The sequence below is a fragment of the Equus przewalskii genome, chromosome 23, assembly GCF_037783145.1.
Source record: "Equus przewalskii isolate Varuska chromosome 23, EquPr2, whole genome shotgun sequence".
Taxonomy (NCBI): domain Eukaryota; kingdom Metazoa; phylum Chordata; class Mammalia; order Perissodactyla; family Equidae; genus Equus; species Equus przewalskii.
This window is the reverse complement of record NC_091853.1, coordinates 23,890,196-23,908,334: the sequence shown is the minus strand read 5'-3', so window position 1 is coordinate 23,908,334 and position 18,139 is coordinate 23,890,196. Positions and strand designations below refer to the sequence as shown.

The 18,139-nt window shown below is 42.1% G+C and overlaps 1 protein-coding gene across 14 annotated transcripts in view; it reads left to right on the top strand.

Moving 5' to 3' along the window:
• Positions 1 to 18,139, top strand: part of HHAT (hedgehog acyltransferase) — a 309,501-nt gene that overhangs the window by 260,105 nt on the left and 31,257 nt on the right. The window contains exon 12 of one of the 14 annotated variants that reach the window (XM_070591296.1): positions 11,072 to 17,969. The exons of the other annotated variants lie outside the window; for them this stretch is intronic. Coding sequence (XP_070447397.1) covers positions 11,072 to 11,163 — 92 coding nt within the window. The 3' untranslated portion in view covers positions 11,164 to 17,969. Of the gene's footprint in view, positions 1 to 11,071; positions 17,970 to 18,139 lie in introns of those variants that run through there. 14 annotated transcript variants of the gene reach the window in all.

The following is an 18,139-nucleotide window of genomic DNA, read 5'->3' as shown; positions in this document are numbered from 1 at the left end:
GCCTTCAGTATATTGCAAAGTTTAACCTTGATCCATTTGCCACTCTGAAAGTCCTACTAGGAATATGTCCTGGAAGCCCCACTCTGCTGTCCTGTGGCTGTGGGCACGGCACCTGGATTTGCCACAGCTCTTTGTTGTGGGTGTTTTTGTCTGAACATTGGATGCCAGCACTAGCAGCTGACCTTATGTTTAATGTACATTAAGTGGCTCTCTCAGTGTTCACAGCAAAGCCACACCCGCAGCAAGTAAAATGCTAGCCTATGCGAATTATTTTGAAAACACTGCATTAATAATTGGTCATCATTTATTTATGGTCACCATTTCCCCTGGGCTGGAACTAAGAGCTCCATCATGTCCTTAAGAGAAATGGGAGAATGGGAGCACTCACAGTGCACGTTACTCCAGCCAATTCACTATGTGTTAAAAGCAAAGATCCCCAGTTCTGTCTCGCTGACCAGTGACATGGTTTTGTGCTTTTGGCTTGGGAAGATTTGCCAAGTGGTGATATTGTGACTCTGCATGGCTAGGCTTTCATCTCCACAACTGGGTCCCTGAGGACCTAGCAATGCTTTCTCTACAGCACTTTTCACATCAGAAATAACCCTGGCACAGCTGTGTGATCCTAGAATGCCAGGTCACAGATCTAAACTGTGGCAGGCTTGGGTGAGCCAGGCTCCAAGGAGCCATGAGAAAGCCCTATGCTGCTTTCATCTCGTCACTACAATATCCCTCTTTGATCTTGCTTACTGAAAAATGTTTTAGCTGATAGTTCCTGAAAAGACCATGTACTTTTTAAGTGGAAGCTGTCCGTTAATAAAGATGGGAGCTAATGGGGTGCAGAGGATCTAATGATGAAAAACTGCTCCTGGAGGTGGGCGACAGTGGCTTACTTCTCTTGCCTCCTACCACAGTACCTAGCATCACACCAAGAACACTATGGCTCAGAGGAAAGTGCTGATTAGGGTTTGCTGGTCATGTGAGCGAGAAGGTGCTGACCTTTGCTTCAGTAAATCAAACATATCAGGTGTTTGTTACTTCCAAGGCACTGAGAACACAGGGGTGGAAAAAGAAGCACACACAAATATGGGAGCCACACGTGCCAACAGAACCACATCAATAGATTCAGATAATTGCCGTGCCAGACGCATGAGTGAAGGGCTGGAAGTCACAGGATGGAGTGGCTGACCTTCCCGTGGAAGGTGGACTTCACAGAGGAGGTGGCATTTGAATTGGAGTTTTGAGCAATGAGTAAGAACTTGCCAGGTGGAGAGGGCAGGTGCATAGGGGTTATTAACACTAGCTGCCATGTCAAATAATTCCAAACTCTCAAGAATTTTTCCCCATTTAAGTTTATTCCTCTTACAGTTCAATGTGGGTCCAGTGGCTTTTTCTTAGCCGTGGCTCCAGGACCTAGGATGTTTCTGTTTTGATTCTCCACTGACTTGTCCTGGCATCATAGGGGAAGAGAATGTGGGGATGGAGCCCCAGGTACTAAATACGCCTGCCAGAAGTGACATGTGCCATTTCTGCTCGCATTCCAGTCAGGTGGCCAACCTAAGTACAGGGCAGGGAGATGTGGGGAAGTACCCAGATACTGGCAGACTATGGCACAGCGAGAGAGTACATGAGGCGACCAGCGGGCAGTGCCCAAGAGGCAGTTGAAAATATGACTTGGAGTTGGGGAGGCGGGTGGGGCTAAATGACTGAGATGTGGGAGCCAATGGCAGAAAGGCTGTAGGTGGGACCATGAGAGTGGACATGATTAGCCAGGGAGCATGCACAGAGTGAGAAGAGAGCAAGGAGGGAGGTGGAACCTGGGGATGCTGGCAGCGCAGCAGCTATAAGATGTTCTTTCTGCTTCTCAAAGGCAGAAGGATCAAAGCACAATTTGTCCTGCACCCTGTAGAGCTAACAGCCGTCACACCAGGTCAGGGCTCTGAAAAATCGGGTCTGCTGCTGCCCCGTGGGTCTTACTATGGTCTATGATTGGATGTATATGTTTGTATCCTTGGAACTAGGGTCCAGAGTCCCGGGGACTGATTCTCAGAGTATGGAGGGCTCTAGGGAATTGTTTCCCTCTGGTTTCTGAGGCCAGGGAAGCTGAACTTAGAAGGCATTTTCTTGTCAGAGATTCTTCAGATCAACCTGGTCCCATCTTAGCTGGTCTGTCCCATGGGCTTCCTGAGTCAGGGAATGTCTAATGGGGTTTTGGCAGTTACCCCATTTCTCTGTTCCCTGCTGTGGTCTTTATCCCCGAGTGATTGAATTTAGATATCTCTTGGAGGAAAGTGAACCAGATAGTGCCATCCTTGAGAACTCTGCTTTTCTTTTCATAAGCAATTTGATTGACCTGATAGAAGGTTAGTATGAATATTCATGTTTTGGCACCAAAAAAGTATTAAAGGGTTGATAGGACGCTTCCTTAAATTCTGCTGGGTGTGTTATATTAGCTTTCTAAAATTTATTTTGAGTTTATTTTGAAACTCATCTGGCCCCAAAGACTTCAGATTAGGGGTGGTTGACCTACACATGTAGCTGCTGATTAAAGAGCCAGGAATTTGGCATCCTGGTTGTCTCTGGCCTCTTCTTTCTGCCAGATAATCAGTACCTATTGTTCCAAGACCCATTTCTACACACTGAAGAAAATGCAACGAAGAGTGAGGAAGTCTGTCTGTAGGTGATGGAGAACATTTAAGCTCCATGTCTATATTTCCAGGTTTAACAGGAAGATGACCCTTCCCTAGGGATGACTCCCCTTGGCCCTCTGTGCCTTCATGGGCTGGGGCTGCTGCAGCGACAGGGTGGAGCTGGTGGCACCACATCCCTCTAACAGATCTCACCTCTCTGAGTCCTGGAAGAGCAGGAAGGGGACAGACAGGTGTCTGGAGGAGTTTGCAAATTCCCCACAGTGAATGTGATGTAGTTACACATATGTTTCAGGAGACACACCTTCCCTAATTCCCAGGGAGCCTTTCCCAGCATTACAGATGTTTCTAGAACTATCTCATGATTGGCCTGCAGAAGCTGTATTAAGGTCAGTGTCTCTCTGTCTCTCCTTCACTGAATTTAAATATGGACTTGTTTGCTTTAAGCTACAAAGCTTATTTTAGTGGCTTATGTAAAAATCTCTGCTCTGGTCTCTATGGGGTTGGTGATATGAGGCTGTAAAACCAGGCCCTTCCCTTTCTGTCATGCCCTGCTGTCCAGAAGAGTGGACAAAGCCAGCCAAAGGATCAAAACACTGAGTGGCCCCCTAGGGCTCTGGTACATGTCGCAAACAAACCATTTTTATCAACAAGTATTCTCTCTGCTGCAGAGGTTGGAGAAGTAATGTTCAATTAATTTAGTGACAAGTAAGGAATCTATATTTTTCCCTTGAAAAAAAATCCCCAAGCTTTTACTTTGAAATCTGCATCAAGCAGCTTGAGGAATGTGAATGTTTAGCCCTCTCTTTATGTATTTTTAAGGAACTTAACTGGGTCCAGGGATCTGAGAGGGATGTGGCTGGGGATTTGGTCCCCAAGCTTGCTCTAGGAGGGACCCTGCTGTGTCATGCTTTGCAGAGGCAAACACAGGTTGCTTCTTACATAACTCTTTGGCTCTCAAAAGCATTTGTTGATGGAAGGAGCTTTCTCATGTCTGCCTTAAATCCTCAGCATTGAAATGTGTGTTAGTTTCTTGAACAAGCAGTTGATGACCGCTCTATAACTAAAAAATATGAGTGAGTTAGAACTCCAAGTCTGTGAGACCAGTGTCTATAAACCAAGTGTGTCTTAAGCATCCTTGCATAGCTCTGTAGTCCTAGACAGTGGGGAGTCAAGGCAGCCAGTGGGAACATGTCTGGCCTTGAGGGGGCTAAGAGCTTATAGTGTTTGTCTGGGTACAGGGTAGTGTTCCTTTTGAAAAGTCCATCCTACTTCTGTCAACATAAGTCATGAAGTTTGTAAAAAACAGACCTAATCGTTTCCTAAGAGACGGGGCCCCAGATGCTGCATCTAGGGTTTTATGGTGATGAGAGCTTGGTAAAGACGTGACATCCACCAAACATTCTCCTGCCTGACTTCTCATCAACACATACACACTCACACACACGTTTGTTTTCCCGCCTTGTTGCCTGATCTAGTTTGGCAATCTCCATCTCAACACTCAGCTGCTAAAGTGGCCCTGAGCCAGGACGAGGAGAATTTGATTCTTTTCCCTCCAGATGGCAATGAGAGAGGAACTAGTAATTTTCTTATGTAAGTCAGAACCTTTGCACTCTCCGTATTTGCTTGCTATTTCTAGCTGAGAAAGAAGAAAGTATATTTTCTCCCTGCTTACTAGCTTGTCCAGCAGTTTATTTGTCTCCTGACTCAAATGGCTCTGGACAGGCATTTTATTTAAAGCTGAACTGGGGTGTTGCACTGGAAATTCTGGAAGGCTGTGGTTAAGTAGAAATTCATTCCCCTCACATCTTTAATTCTTGGGATTAAAATTTCATTTTTGATGAGAGAAGACAGAGGGCAGATGTCAAGGTCTTGGGAGCCTTCCTTTGTGATTACTTTGTTTCACCATCTTCACCAGCCCTTACCTTTAAATGGAGTTTTCGTTGCTCTGATTGACTTTGTTTCTGCCTTGCTGGATCCTCTGCAAGTTCTAGGATTGAGGAAGAGGAGCTTCCCATATGTTGTACTGGCGGTGAAGTTGTTACATAGATATCGGTTAAGCGATTGACCCATGGTTACACATTGGTCCATTTATGGCCATTCTTGGCACTTGAATTTCAAAGCTTTCAGATGTCTTAGGCACTGGTTCTCCTAAAAGCATTTCAGACCAAGTAACTAGGCATAGGGCATGAGAAATAGTGAGTGGGAGTTCTCATCCAGCAGTGCGCCTGGGGTAATGTTAAAGCTGAGAGAATTTCTAAAATATCTAGAGAGGAGTATGAATCATAGTGCACTTAAATCCTACTTGCTGCGAGGTTGTGTGAAATTTTTTCCTGTTAACCAGGAGTTTCCACAAATTTATTTGAAAAGAGTTTCATGGAATATAGGAACATTTTAAAGTGTCTTTCAATAGAATATCAAGCAAAGACTTGCATAGCTTAGACACAATCAAATAAAAATAAAATAATTTTGATTTTCACTGATTTATTAGCATATAATATTTGAAGTCTCTACCTCTTGTTGGCCCCCAGTCTGCCTGCCCCTAGTCATATATTTACAGGGTAATATTCAAAAGTATGTTACAATCAAATCATTATGTTATACACCTTAACTATGACAATGTTATATGTCAATTATATCTCAATAAAACTAAGGAAAAAAAGAAGTAAGTATATTACAAATATGATAATAGATATTAAAATCAAATGAAAATAATTTTCAAAATTTAAAGGTCTCCTTTATTCTCTAACTAAACTATATATATAATAAAGCTGCATACCACATGATATGTATTCAGTATATAAAAGGCTATTTGCAATAGGATTCCCAAGTCTGTACTCTAAGGCCCTAACTAGGAAATCACTTGGGATTACAGTGCATGCATGCTTTCTGAAATGAAACACACATCCTGGAATTTATATTATTAATTTTATTAGACTGCTTATTACAGTTACTATTATATTTTCTACCAATGGGTGCAGAGGTAGCTCAGCACCAGCTGTGCCAGTGCATGCCAGCTGGTTATAAAAGGGGAGGACCCTGGCCTTTACGCCCTGGTTATGGGACTGGTGCCTGATGACCAGGATAAAGTCTGAAATGGTAACTATATTCTAGTTTTTCTCACATGCACCAGTAGCCAGGAGACCCTTTTTACCATATTGTGTCCTCAAATTAGTACTGAACATTTTTTAAAGCATTAAAAATTAAGAAGAGTTAATATGGAGTTCAGGAACGTTTTTGTAACAGAAAAGAAAATCTAGCAAGAGTCATCACCATCAAGTGTCTCAGCTTTGGAGGCAAATTCTTTTGGGCTGCAGGACCCATCGTTGAGTTTATTTCTGTTTGCCAGTACAGTGGGCACTGACCACTTGCTTTATGTTGCCACGTGTATTCATTTCCTATGGCTGCTGTAACAAATTATTACAAATTTGGTGGCTGAAAACAATAGCAGTTTATCTCTTACTGTTCTGGAGGCCAGAAATCTAAAATTAGTCTTGCTGAACTAAAGGCACGGTGTTGGCAAGACTGGCTCCTTCTAGAACCTCTAGGGGAGAATCTCTTTCTTGGCCTTTTCCAGCTTCTGGAGACTGGCTGTATCCCTTGGCTCATGACTTGCCTTCCTCCTCTTCAGAGCCAAGAGTGTATCATCTTCAGCTCTTTCTCTGTCCCTCTGCTTTTGTCATCACAATGTCTTCTATCCGACTCCACCTGTGTCTCTCCTATAAGGACCCTTGTGATTACATCAAGCCAGCCTGGACAATCCAGGATAATCTTCCCATCTCAAGATCCTTACCTTGATCATGTCTCTGAAGTCCCTTTTGCCAGATAAGGTAACATTCACAGGTTCTAGACATTAAAACCCAGTCATCTTTGGAGGAGCCATTATTTAGCTACCACAGAGTGATAAGGCAGCAATTGTCATCACGCAGAACATCCCTTCTACGGCACCACTGCAATAGCAAGAGATTTGATTATAAAATAGCAATTTGGATATGCTACTACCTTTATTAAAATGAGAATCTGCCTGCAATAAGAAATGATATTTGAATTTCACAAAAGTACACATGTGAGATTTGTTATCCTGAGGGGTTTAGAGAGTACTATAGGGGAAAGCTGCAGTTTTGCTCGATCAACATTTGTTCCGCATTCTTTGGGAACAAACCTCACCTACTCCACTCTCAATCAGTGTCATTCTGGTGGGACACACCCCGCGTCTAAGACCTAGGGGTCAATACGTGACCAGGACTGGCCAGTCAGTATGGCTCGTCTCCCCATGTGGCGCAATTCCAGAGTTTTTGTTGGAACTGTCGGGAAGGAGAAGCTCTCTTTCTTTTGTTGTTGCAGAAGTGTCAGAATATTGGGCTCGAGCTGCTGGCAGCCCTCTGGACATCACCAGTGTAGAGCCAAATAGAGAGGGAAGCCAACTCCAAGGAAAGCAGAGCTGCATCTTAGACACTGTTTTCGAGACAATGCCCTGCCACGTATTTTTAAGCCCCCAAATCAAGGAATTCTTGAAACCAACATATCTGTGTACTTTTCAGTTACAGGAACTTTGTTTTGTTTTGTTTTGTTTTGTTTACTCAATTCATATTGGGAGACAATTCCCCAGGGCTCTTTTGTGTTTCTGCATGTCTTTTGAGCAGAGACAGACTGCCTTTGTTCCAGACTATCTTTCCAAGAATATTTGTACAGCAAACATCTTTGGAAGGTGGAGATACTGTCCTCCTCCAAAGTAGAGTATTTGTTTACTGTCCAGTATAATAAATAATTCTTCCTGGGGAAAAAGTCAGGCAGGCTTACTGCCCATTATAAAATATTCGGATTCCCTGAGCCCGGCGTTTATCTCCTATAACATAACACACTGCATGTGCAGGCATCACCTGGTTCTCTTCACATTGCATTGTGGGATCTGGGGCTCAGGGAAATGCTCTGGTTACTGTTGTTGCTGTGAATAACAAAGCCCTTTGTCTCTGACCCAAGAGTCTTGTGTCTTCTGCCAGCATCCATGAAATTGACAGGCTAATCTCTTGCTTGCAAGTAAGGTAAAATCTCAGAGCCGTCACTTATTAACAATCTGGTTTGGTTGAATTTCTGTCACTTGTAACCAAAAGCATCCTATCTAATGTAGGTGGAATATACCACTGTGACAGGTTTGTAAGGGACGGATGTTTGGGGAGATTCTTTTATACTGAATCATTTTTTTGTATAACTTTTTTTTTTGCTTATATACCTCCAAATACAGCAACTTTGAAAAATTATGTACCCTGTTATGCTTTTTAAATTCTTCTATTCTAAATTTAAATAATTAAACAGATCTATTTTTGCCATATTATAAATATTGACATTTAAAAATAAAACTGACACTTTTTAATAATATAAATTACAAATAACTTAGTGATTTGATATACACCATATCCTTTCAAAAATATATGAGCAAGGTCTTCTTTCACAGTGATATTTCCTTGATCACTTATTTCTGTTTCATTTCCCTCACAGAATTTTGTCTTGTCTAAAAGTTATTTCCTTTATCAGTTATCATACTTCTCTGCAGCATTGTTGTTTTTGTTTGTTCATTTGTTTTTCTATTACCATAAGGCCAGAAATGTAAACATTTTTCTCCTAGATTGAGTTATCATTACGATTATTAGTAGTAAATAATTCAAAATACCCAAAAATGATACCATATGATAAATAATGATTAAACACAAAAAGCAAAATTTTATTGGAAATACATTTCTCTTGAGATGAATCAAGTAGGAATTTATGGTTGTTTGATTAAAGGAGTTATCTAATTGTCGCTTTATTTTGTTCTCCTGACTGTTTTAAAGTTTTGTATTGAAATGTAATATAGCCTGGAAAAGTACACATAAGAATTTTCTCTAGGTGAACACACATGTTTAGCCAGCACCTAGAGGCCCCTTCTCATGACTCCTTCATGTTGCTACCTGCCCTGAAGAGTCACCACTATTCTGACTTCTAAATGAATAGCTTTTTACAACGAGTTTTTTTTTAAATATATCTATAAATAGAATCACATAGTATGTATTTTTTTGTGTCCTGCTTCTTTTGCTCAATATCATATTGAGAGAGTCATCCATACTTTTGAATGTGGTTATAGATTTTTCCTGCTTATTACTGTGAAGTATTCTGTTGTGTGAACGTGACACAGTTTATTTATCCATTCTTCTGTTGATGAGCATAATAGCTATCAGGTCCTATGAGCAGTCTATATGACCTGTGGTGAAGATATGTGTGCATTTTTGTTGGTTACATTCCTGGGAGGGATTGCTGCATCACAGGGCATGCATATATTCAGCTTTTATAAACACTGTCAAACTGCTTCTCAAAGTGTTGTGCCGATTCCCTTGAGGGTTTATAAGGCTGGCGTAAGAGGCTTGCCTTTCCTTTGTAAAGTGAGGTACAGGATATTTTATGAGAGGAGGAGGAGAAAGGAGAACATTAACCTTAGACAGATGCATTTTTAGAGAAGGATATATATATATGAGAGAGAGAGAGAGAGAGAAGTTGAGGATTTGGAAATCAATTCTTCTCAAGTTATCCATGTTGTTTATACTTTGGAAAGTCCTGCTATAACCCTAGTGATATGCACAAGCCAGTTTGAAGACTGCTGCTCTATAGGGGAAAGAAGATCATTCTGTCCTTTATGTCTCACATCATCATCTTTATTCTAGCCCCAGAGAAAAGAAGTATTGATCTAGACTGGACCATGGTTGGGTTAGTGTGTATCAGTTAGTCACTGCTGCAAGACAAATCACTCCAAAACTTAATGGCTTAAAAGAATAAGCATTTATTTAGTTCATGAGTCTCTGTGTCAACTGGGGTCTTGCTACTCTAGGACAGCCTCATGCGTATATCCATGGGTCAGCTGTGGGTTGGATTTGCTGATCCTAGCTGGGCTCTCACATTTCTAGGACGTTAGCTGGGGTGAACTGCGTAAGTCAGGTCTGCTCCATGTTGATTTCTTCTCCTTCAGCAGACTTGTCCAGGCTTGTTCACATGGCAGTCATAGCAGATGAAAGGAGAGAGCAGAAAATTATTCAAGGCCTTTTTAAGCTTAGGCTCAGAACTGGCATATGACCACTTCTACTGCATTCTTTTGGCCAAAGCATGTCATAAAGCTAGTCCAAATTTAAGGGGAGGGGAACTAGATTCCATCTCCTGATAAGCTGCACGATCATATTTCAAAGAGTGTTGATACAGGTGGGACTGAAGGAGTGTGACCATTTTTGCAATCTGTCTTAGTTGCCTGTTCAGAGGGGGCAAAAGAGCTGGCACAAGAGTGTGGCTGTTTAGATGATCCCATGAGGCTGGAGAGGTAACAAGAGTCACACTGGTCCCATTTTGCCATCTCTCCCCTTGGCCTCTTCTGCTCGTGTAGCTCTCTCTCCCTCTTCTCCCCGCAGAGGCTTTCTCTCCCTCCCATGTCGTAACTCATATCCTTTTGTTGTTTAGCCCGGGGAAGGCCAGGAAAGGGTCTGGGCCAACTCTACACCTTGCAGTGAAAGGATCACAAACACTGGTGTGTGTGCATGTGTGTGTGTCTGTATTATCCGTACTGTTAAAATGTGGACATTGGAACATTCAGGCTGATCTGCCTTAAAGGAACTTCCCTGTGGTCCAGCCTGGCCAGGTGGAGTTCTGCACAGCGTGTGGGGCCCTAGCCCAGCTAATAATCAAATGTTCCTTTCCTTTGCTTTGCATAGACGTCTAGGCTACCAGCATTCAGATTTTGCTGAGTCCTCTGACTAAATATACCTTAATGCCTCTTAGCATCCATTGTTACTATTTTAACTCTTTATTGTTTGTTAAATAATTTCTACTTCACTAGTACAGTTGGTCTTCTCATCAACCCGGGGAGATAGTTGAATCAGATATTATCGCAGTGTTACTAATAGCTCTGAGGCTCAGAGAGGTTAGGAAGTTCGTTCATAGTTACACAGCTCGTAAGCAGGGAAACAAGGTAAAATTACAAGTCTTTTGACCCCAAATCCCATATCCTTTACATTGCACCATTCTGTCCTCTCTGCTCTGTGAGGCCTAAATCACAAGCAATCACTGTTTTCACCACAAAACATTTGTGATTGTCACTGTCAGAGACAAAGTCTAAGACACCTGATTTATTCTATTCCTGGTACTTATAAGTAGGGGTTGTGGTGGGGTGGGGGTTGACAGGAATCAGACCTTCCCAGTTCTGGGACTGAGGGTCCAGCCTGCACAGCTAGCTGGATTGGCCACAGGCTAGCCTGCACCCCTGCAACTATTTGTATTCTGAACCTGCTCAGTTGGTGAGAGACTTGCTCACCTGACAAATCAGCATTCAGGGTGTTGGTTTTCCCTCTCTTGGACTTAGGCATTGTGTTAGCTTGCTCACAAGACTTGTTTCTCATATAATCCCCCTTACTCAGACCGAGAAAGCAGTGGAAGGGGAAGATCATTTTGTTTGGCTGTGCTCTCTGAATTACCAGAAAACAAAATAGTCTCAGGATGGCTGTGGTAAAAGCTGAAGACCTGCAATCGCAGCGTGTTACATTGCGCAGTGCTGGGAAGACAATTGTGGTTTTTCTCCTTGCTGTGAAGATCAGAAAGTGGAATCCAGGGGGACTTTTCCTTGCCTCAGGAATTTTGTTCGGCACCATGGTCACCTGTCTTGAGTGTAATTAAGGCAGTCAAGTATTTCAGTGAATATTCAGTAAAAGAGAATGAAAACCATGGAGAAAAACTTTTCATCGTCTTGAAATGAAGACAGAGAAAAATTAGTCCTTATTTGTGAGCACTTGTTGAGTGCCATACAGGATTGTTCAAGGGGTCAGAGCTTTGCATGGACAGGCATTTGAGCCTCATCTGGACCATTTTCTCTGCACTGGCTTGAGATTCTTGCAGCATGCCAGCTGCTGCCCTGTTCACACTATCTGCTGCTGTGGGGTATTCTTTGCAAAGGAGGTACCTACTAAGAGTAAAGCATGGTGAGGGGGGTGCTATGGATTGAATCGTGTTGCCCAGAGAGATACATTGAAGTCCTAACCCTATTATCTCAAAATGTAACCTTATTTGGAAATAGGGTCTTTACAGAGGGAATTAAGTTAAAATGAGGGCATTAGGGTAGGCCCTAATGCATATGACTGGTATCCTTATAAAAAGGGGGAACTGGAATACAGAGACAGACATGCGAAGACATGGGAAGGCAATGTGAAGCCACAGGGAGAAGGTGACAGAGACAGAGATTGGAGTGATGCTGCCATGAAAGTCCTGGGGCCACCAGAAGCTGGAAGGGGCCAGAAAGGAACCTCCCCTAGAGGTTCAGAGGGAACATGGCCCTGCCAACACCTTGACCTCAGACTTCCAGCCTCCAGAACTGTGAGACGATAGGTTTCTGTTGTTTTAAGCCATTCAGTTTGTGGTACTTTGTTATGGCCACATAACAAACATTTGTTTCTTAGGAAACTAAAGCAGGCAGTGTGGTATGGGAAGGTGGGGTGGTGGGACATGGTACTGAGATGGGCTGGCAGTGACTCCCCACTGTAAGAAATGCAGTGCGGAGCATCAGTCCAGAGCTGGAGGGTCAGAAACACCCTCTTCAAGTGTTGAAGATCACGCCTTAGACTAGTTAGACTTTGCTCTGAGGGTATGGGCCTTAGGACAGGCATCTCCATGGTGTGAAACGAAGGTGGGAACAGTCACACGCCCAGCCACAACAACGTCACATGGTGGACGTAGTCATCCAGAGCAGGGTATTCCAGGCCTGAGGCCCAGTGAAGGTGAGGAGGAAGGAAAGCTGGCCTTCTTATTGCTGGAGAACGCTTGTCTTTCATGGCTGATCCAGGTCAGTTTAAAGAGTGTTGATGTGGTTGGTGAAGGTGGGTGAGCAGAAGCAGGGGCCCGCAGTGACCATCCAGGGATGCACTAATAAGCGAGTTTTAAAACAAAGCCAAACTTCCAGCTACCACCTGCTTTCCTGTTCGTCTTCTCCTCGTGTGTCCTTCTCTCATGCATGATGTTGATTATACAGGAAGCAGCAGATAGAAATAGCTGGTCTGGAAGTATGTCTCCCCGTGTCAGGCTGGCAGATGGAGGCTTCCTGAGAGGGCAGGCAAAGCTGATGCTCCACCTGGGAGCTGCCCAGCATCCAGCCGACCCGAGGCTCAAAGCCTTTGTCTCCGGTGCCAGCCTGAGCAGAGTGCCCGCAGCATCTCTCTGCTCCCCTCTGTTCTCCTCTGGGTATTGTCACACTCCAGCTGCTACCAGCTCTTGCCCAGAGAAAGAGGCAGCTGCTAATTTTAGCCATATTTAGGTCTCCAAGCAGCACATCTTAGGACTTTTCTTTATTTTTCTGGTGGCATTTTTATGTGATCTTGGGAGGGAAAAAAAAAAACCTGAGGACTCACCTGCTATCAGTAAAATAAAAGGGGAAATCTAATATTTTGTTTTAAAAAGTGATTGCATTCCTTTGATGTTAGAAGTCTCCCAGGGGCCAGGGGTTTGTACCAAAGGGAGCTATCTGTAACCTGTGGCTTTTAGAAGGAGAGGAGAACAGACAAGTGAGGGCCGAGCCAGGGGATATAACACTGTGCCCAGAGACCATTAGGAAGATGTCTCTGGTCTGCTTGGGGGAGGCCAAGCCACCCAGTTTTTGACACAGGAACATGGGATTTTGCTGATAAACCTCGTTCCCCCTTTCCACATTGTTTGTTTATACCTTAGGTGGATGAGACCACTCTCATTTGTTTTGATTCCAAATTGTGTCTCCAGGTGAGAAGGTCTTTGAGCACATTGGTTGTAGTGAACAAGAAGGGACCATTTGCATCCTGAGGGCTGTCCATCACAGAAAATCTAAAAGATGTCAGACAATGTAATGGTGGTATTATTTGCTGACTTTCAAGTGACAGATAGCCAAACCATGATCACACGGTTCTGTCTTGGGAACCATGCCTTTTCTCGGAAATTCATTGTTTTTCACTAAACTAGAAGAAACCAGATAACTTTTAACATAACAAAATTGTTTCTGGTGCTGTTTTAATATTCTGATTGTATCCACAGTTACCTATCACTGACTTTTCTCGTATTTGAAGCTTGCTTCTTGATTACTTTACTCACTTCACGGCTACCCCGACAAGATTGCTGGAGGGTTGGGTCATATCTTTTGCATTACTGTAAAAAATTGCTATCATCAGCATGGATTTTACTAAAAGGTGCAAAAGTACACAGTAAGACAATAAGAAATGGGGAAGCATCTCAGCCTGTCTGGTTCAGGAAAAGAGGCCCAATGGTCAGGTGAGCCTCACTGAGGCTAAGATCTTTTTTATGGAGAAAATTGCTTGAAAGAGAGGGCCATCCTGTATTCCTGGTGGTCATTATACTCGATGCTTGGGATACAGTGATAATCAAACGTGGCAAAATGTGCCATAGTGCTTTGGGACATAGTGCTTTGATAGTTAAGTGCTTTGGGGACAAAGAGGTGAATGGTTAACTTTATCTTCTGGGTGAGAAAGTCATCATGGAGGAGGTGACGTCAGAGGTGGGCTTAAAGGATGAGTAAGTATCAGAATTGGGGGATGAGCACAGCATGCACAAAGGCATGGAGGCATACAATTGCACAGTCAGGAAACTGCAAGCTTGTCAGGATCATACCAGGAAAGGATGCAAGGTGTGATGTTGGTGAATGGGCTGGTTGCACCAGAGGACACCGAAAAGGTAAGTTCAAGACAAGATAATGAAGGCCATACATGCCTTGCTATGGAGCGTAGACTTCATCCTTAATAGGCTGGGGGAGGCATGGGTCACAGAAAGAACTTTGCAAGAGAGTGACACAAATCTCATTTTTGAAAGATCCATATATACAGTTTAGTGGTTTTGGTCCCTGAGACAGGGGCAAAACTACTTGAGGTTTATCCACTGTTTTGTAGCTCACATAAATTAATTTCTGAATTTTAGAGAAAGAATGGCTACTATGCCAGCCCTGATGGTCTAGTGGTTAAGATTCAGCACTCTCACTGCTATGGCCCAGGTTCATTTCCCGGTCAGGGAACCACACCACCCATCTGTTAGTTGTCACACTGTGGTGGCTGCATGTTGTTGTGATGCTGAAAGCTATGCCATTGATATTTCACATATCGGAAGGGTTGTCCATGATGGACAGGTTTCAGTAGACCTAGACTAAGAGAGACTAGGAAGAAGGACCTGGCCACCCACTTGCAAAAAATTGGCCATGAAAACTTTATGAATAGCAGTGGAGCATTGTCTGATATAGCCCTGGCAGTGAGAGGATGGTGCAAGAAAACCAGGCAGGATTCCGCTCTGCTGTACACAGGGTCGCTAGGAGTTGGTATCAACTCTGCAGCACTAACAGCAACAAAATGGCCACTACAGATGTCTCCTCTGTTTCTTTATGTTTGCCCCTTGAATTTAAGCACTGTCTTCTTTTGTGCTGGGTCTTACCGATAGCACCTCGTTCTTTATATGCTTGGTTATCTTTGACTATATTCTGCTCATTTTCTTACATACTTATATGTGAGGTTTTTCTGAGGCCTAGTACGAAGGTGTCTTCCTCCAGACAAAACTTGCGCTTCTGTCTGACAGATACCTAGGACTGGTCCATGGTTATATCCCCCTGGGGAGAGATTCACTTCCTTCTCCCTTTTCTCCAGAAGAAAGGGGCTCTGTTTACTTCTGGTTCACCCTTAACCTGCAGGTGATTATGATTCCTTTCTAGGTCCCAGCTTCATGTGCTTTTGTGGTTTGCCTTTTAGACTCATTGGTTTTAGCAGGCCCTGGGATTTTATTTCTGTTATTTTACCCCAAATATTGCAGCATAGTCTAGACAGACAAATGTTCTCATGACAAAAATATCTTTAAGAACTTCCCTTGTCTCCCTGGGTTCTCATTTTCTCTCAAATTTTGGCCTGGAAATTCCTCACTGTCATGGCAGAGCATTGCCAGCTTTTTGAAAAAAATTAAAATATTTATCTAGCAATTTTAATGGGTTTTTTCCTCTTCCAATGAGAGAATTGATCCAAGTAATTTACCTGCCATTGCCAAAAACAGAAGTCTTTCTTAGATTCTGTAGAAATCCTGATTTTCCTTTGAGTCAAACATGGCATTTGAAACATCCAAGAGTTGCTAAGATGCTTCAAATATAAATAGGAAGCGTCACATAAATTCTCAATTAGTGAGTTCATATTGGATTGCTAACAGAAGTTAAGTGTGTTTGAGGACTCTGCTAATTTCTGAGGGCTGTGTTTCAGTGATAGTGCAGAATGGTGGTAAAGAACTCTGAAATCAGATACATTTGAGCCATTTACTAGCTATGAGACCATGGACAAGGTACCTAACCTGTCTAACACTCAGCTTCTCACCTGTATATTGAGATTAACACCTACCTCATAGGTGACTGTGGAGATGAAATAAAGTATGAATATCAAATCTTGCACAGTCTCTGGCACATGGTAAGCCCTTACTAATGGTAGCTTATTATTGGTAATATTATATTAACATTATTCCACTCACGTGGCCTATTTTTCTTCTATCAAAAATAGTTTCATGGATATCCACAAGCAAGAGAATGAAGTTGGACTCCTACCTGACACCATGTATAAAAACCAACTCAAAATGTATCAAAGACCTAAGTGTAAAAATTAAAACTCTTGGAAGAAAATACGGGGGTAAATCTTTGTGACCTTGGTTAGCCAATGGTTTGTTATATATGACACCAAAAACACAAGCAACTAAAGGAAAAAAAGATCAGTTGGACATTATCAAAGTGAAATTTTTTTTCTACTTTATGTAGGCTGTGTATTTATCATTTTATTCCTGCTTTTACTATATGTTAGTGTCATATCAGATTTATGTGTTCTTTGGTATTATTTGGTGTGTTATTTTGAGGGGTCTTGGAATGCTCAAAAACTTTTCCCATAGTTGCTTCTTCGCTTTATGCCATTCGGATTTAGGAAAGGTTTTGTAGGAACACTCTACTTTCAGCTAGCGGGGAAGCAGGTATTGGCAATAGTGTGCTGGTAAATTGGCTCTTAAAAGAAAAAAAGCCCTACTTTTTATTGTTTGCATGATTTTCATGGTGTAAATATTTCCCACCCTGACCAACTGCAGTCAAGAACTGGCTGGCAAACATCAAAATATTTAACAATCTGTTCTATAAACTGGGATGGACGCCTGTGTGTCTGTTCTCTGATCTATCCCAGGTGGCCACTGCCACGGTCATGTCAGGTGGCAGGTTTACAGGTAAGATATGGAACAGTTTAGCACCTTATATTCATCAAAATGAGAAATTTTTGTGATCAAAGGACATAATCAAGAAAGTGAAAATGTAACTAGAATGTGAGAAAATTTTACAAACCATTTATCTGATAATAAATTTGTATCTAGACAATATAAAGAATTATTACAACTCAATAATAAAATGACATAACTCAATTTAACATGGGCAAAGGATCTGAATAGACATTTGTCCAAAGATGATATACAAATGACCAATAAGCACAGGAAAAGATAAGCAACATCATTGGCCATCAGGAAATGCAAATCAAAACCCCATAAGATACACTTCACAACCACTAGGATTGCTGTAATAACAAACAAACAAACAAGCTCAAAATGGCAAATGAGCGTTGGTAAGGATGTGGAGAAATTTGAACCTTCATATACTGCCTGTGGAAATGTAAAATAGAAAACAGACACTTTGGAATATAGCCTGGCAGTTCTCCAAAAAGTGAAACGGGTTAAAAGGGTTACTGTATGACCAGCAATTCCACTCTTAGGTATATACCCATGAAAAATGAAGATATATGACCACACAAAAACTTGTACGCAAATGTTCATAGCAGCATTATTCATAGTAGTAAAAAACGTGGAAACAGCCCAAATGTCCATTAGTCAATGAATAGGTAAGATATGGTATATCTATATAATGGATTATCATTCAGCAATAAAAAGGAATGAAGTACAGATACATGCTACACTGTAGATGAACCTTGAAAACGTTATTATAAGTGAAAGAAGCCAGTCACAAAGGACCACATATTGTATGATTCCATTTCTATGAAATGTCCAGATTAGGCAAATCCATGAAGACAAAAAGTATATTAGTGGTTGCTTAGGGCTGGAAGGGATGGGGGTTTACAGAGTAATGACTAATGAGCATGGGATTCCTTTTTTGGGGTGATAAAATGTTCTATAATTGATTGTGGAGATGGTTGTACAACCCTATGAGTATACTGAAAGCCATTGAATTGTATACTTTACATGGGTTAATTGTATGATATGTTAATTGTATCTCAATAAAAATGTTAAAAATTAGTTTGGAGCTAAAAGATAATTGGTCTGTCATGGTAGTTCTATCTGTTCCTCAATCCATCTGTCTGTCTGTCCATCCATCCATCCATCTGCCCTTCTTTCTATCAGTTTACTCTTCCCTCCATCCTCCCATCTCATCTCATCACATTTTTTCCTTCCTTCCTCATTCTATA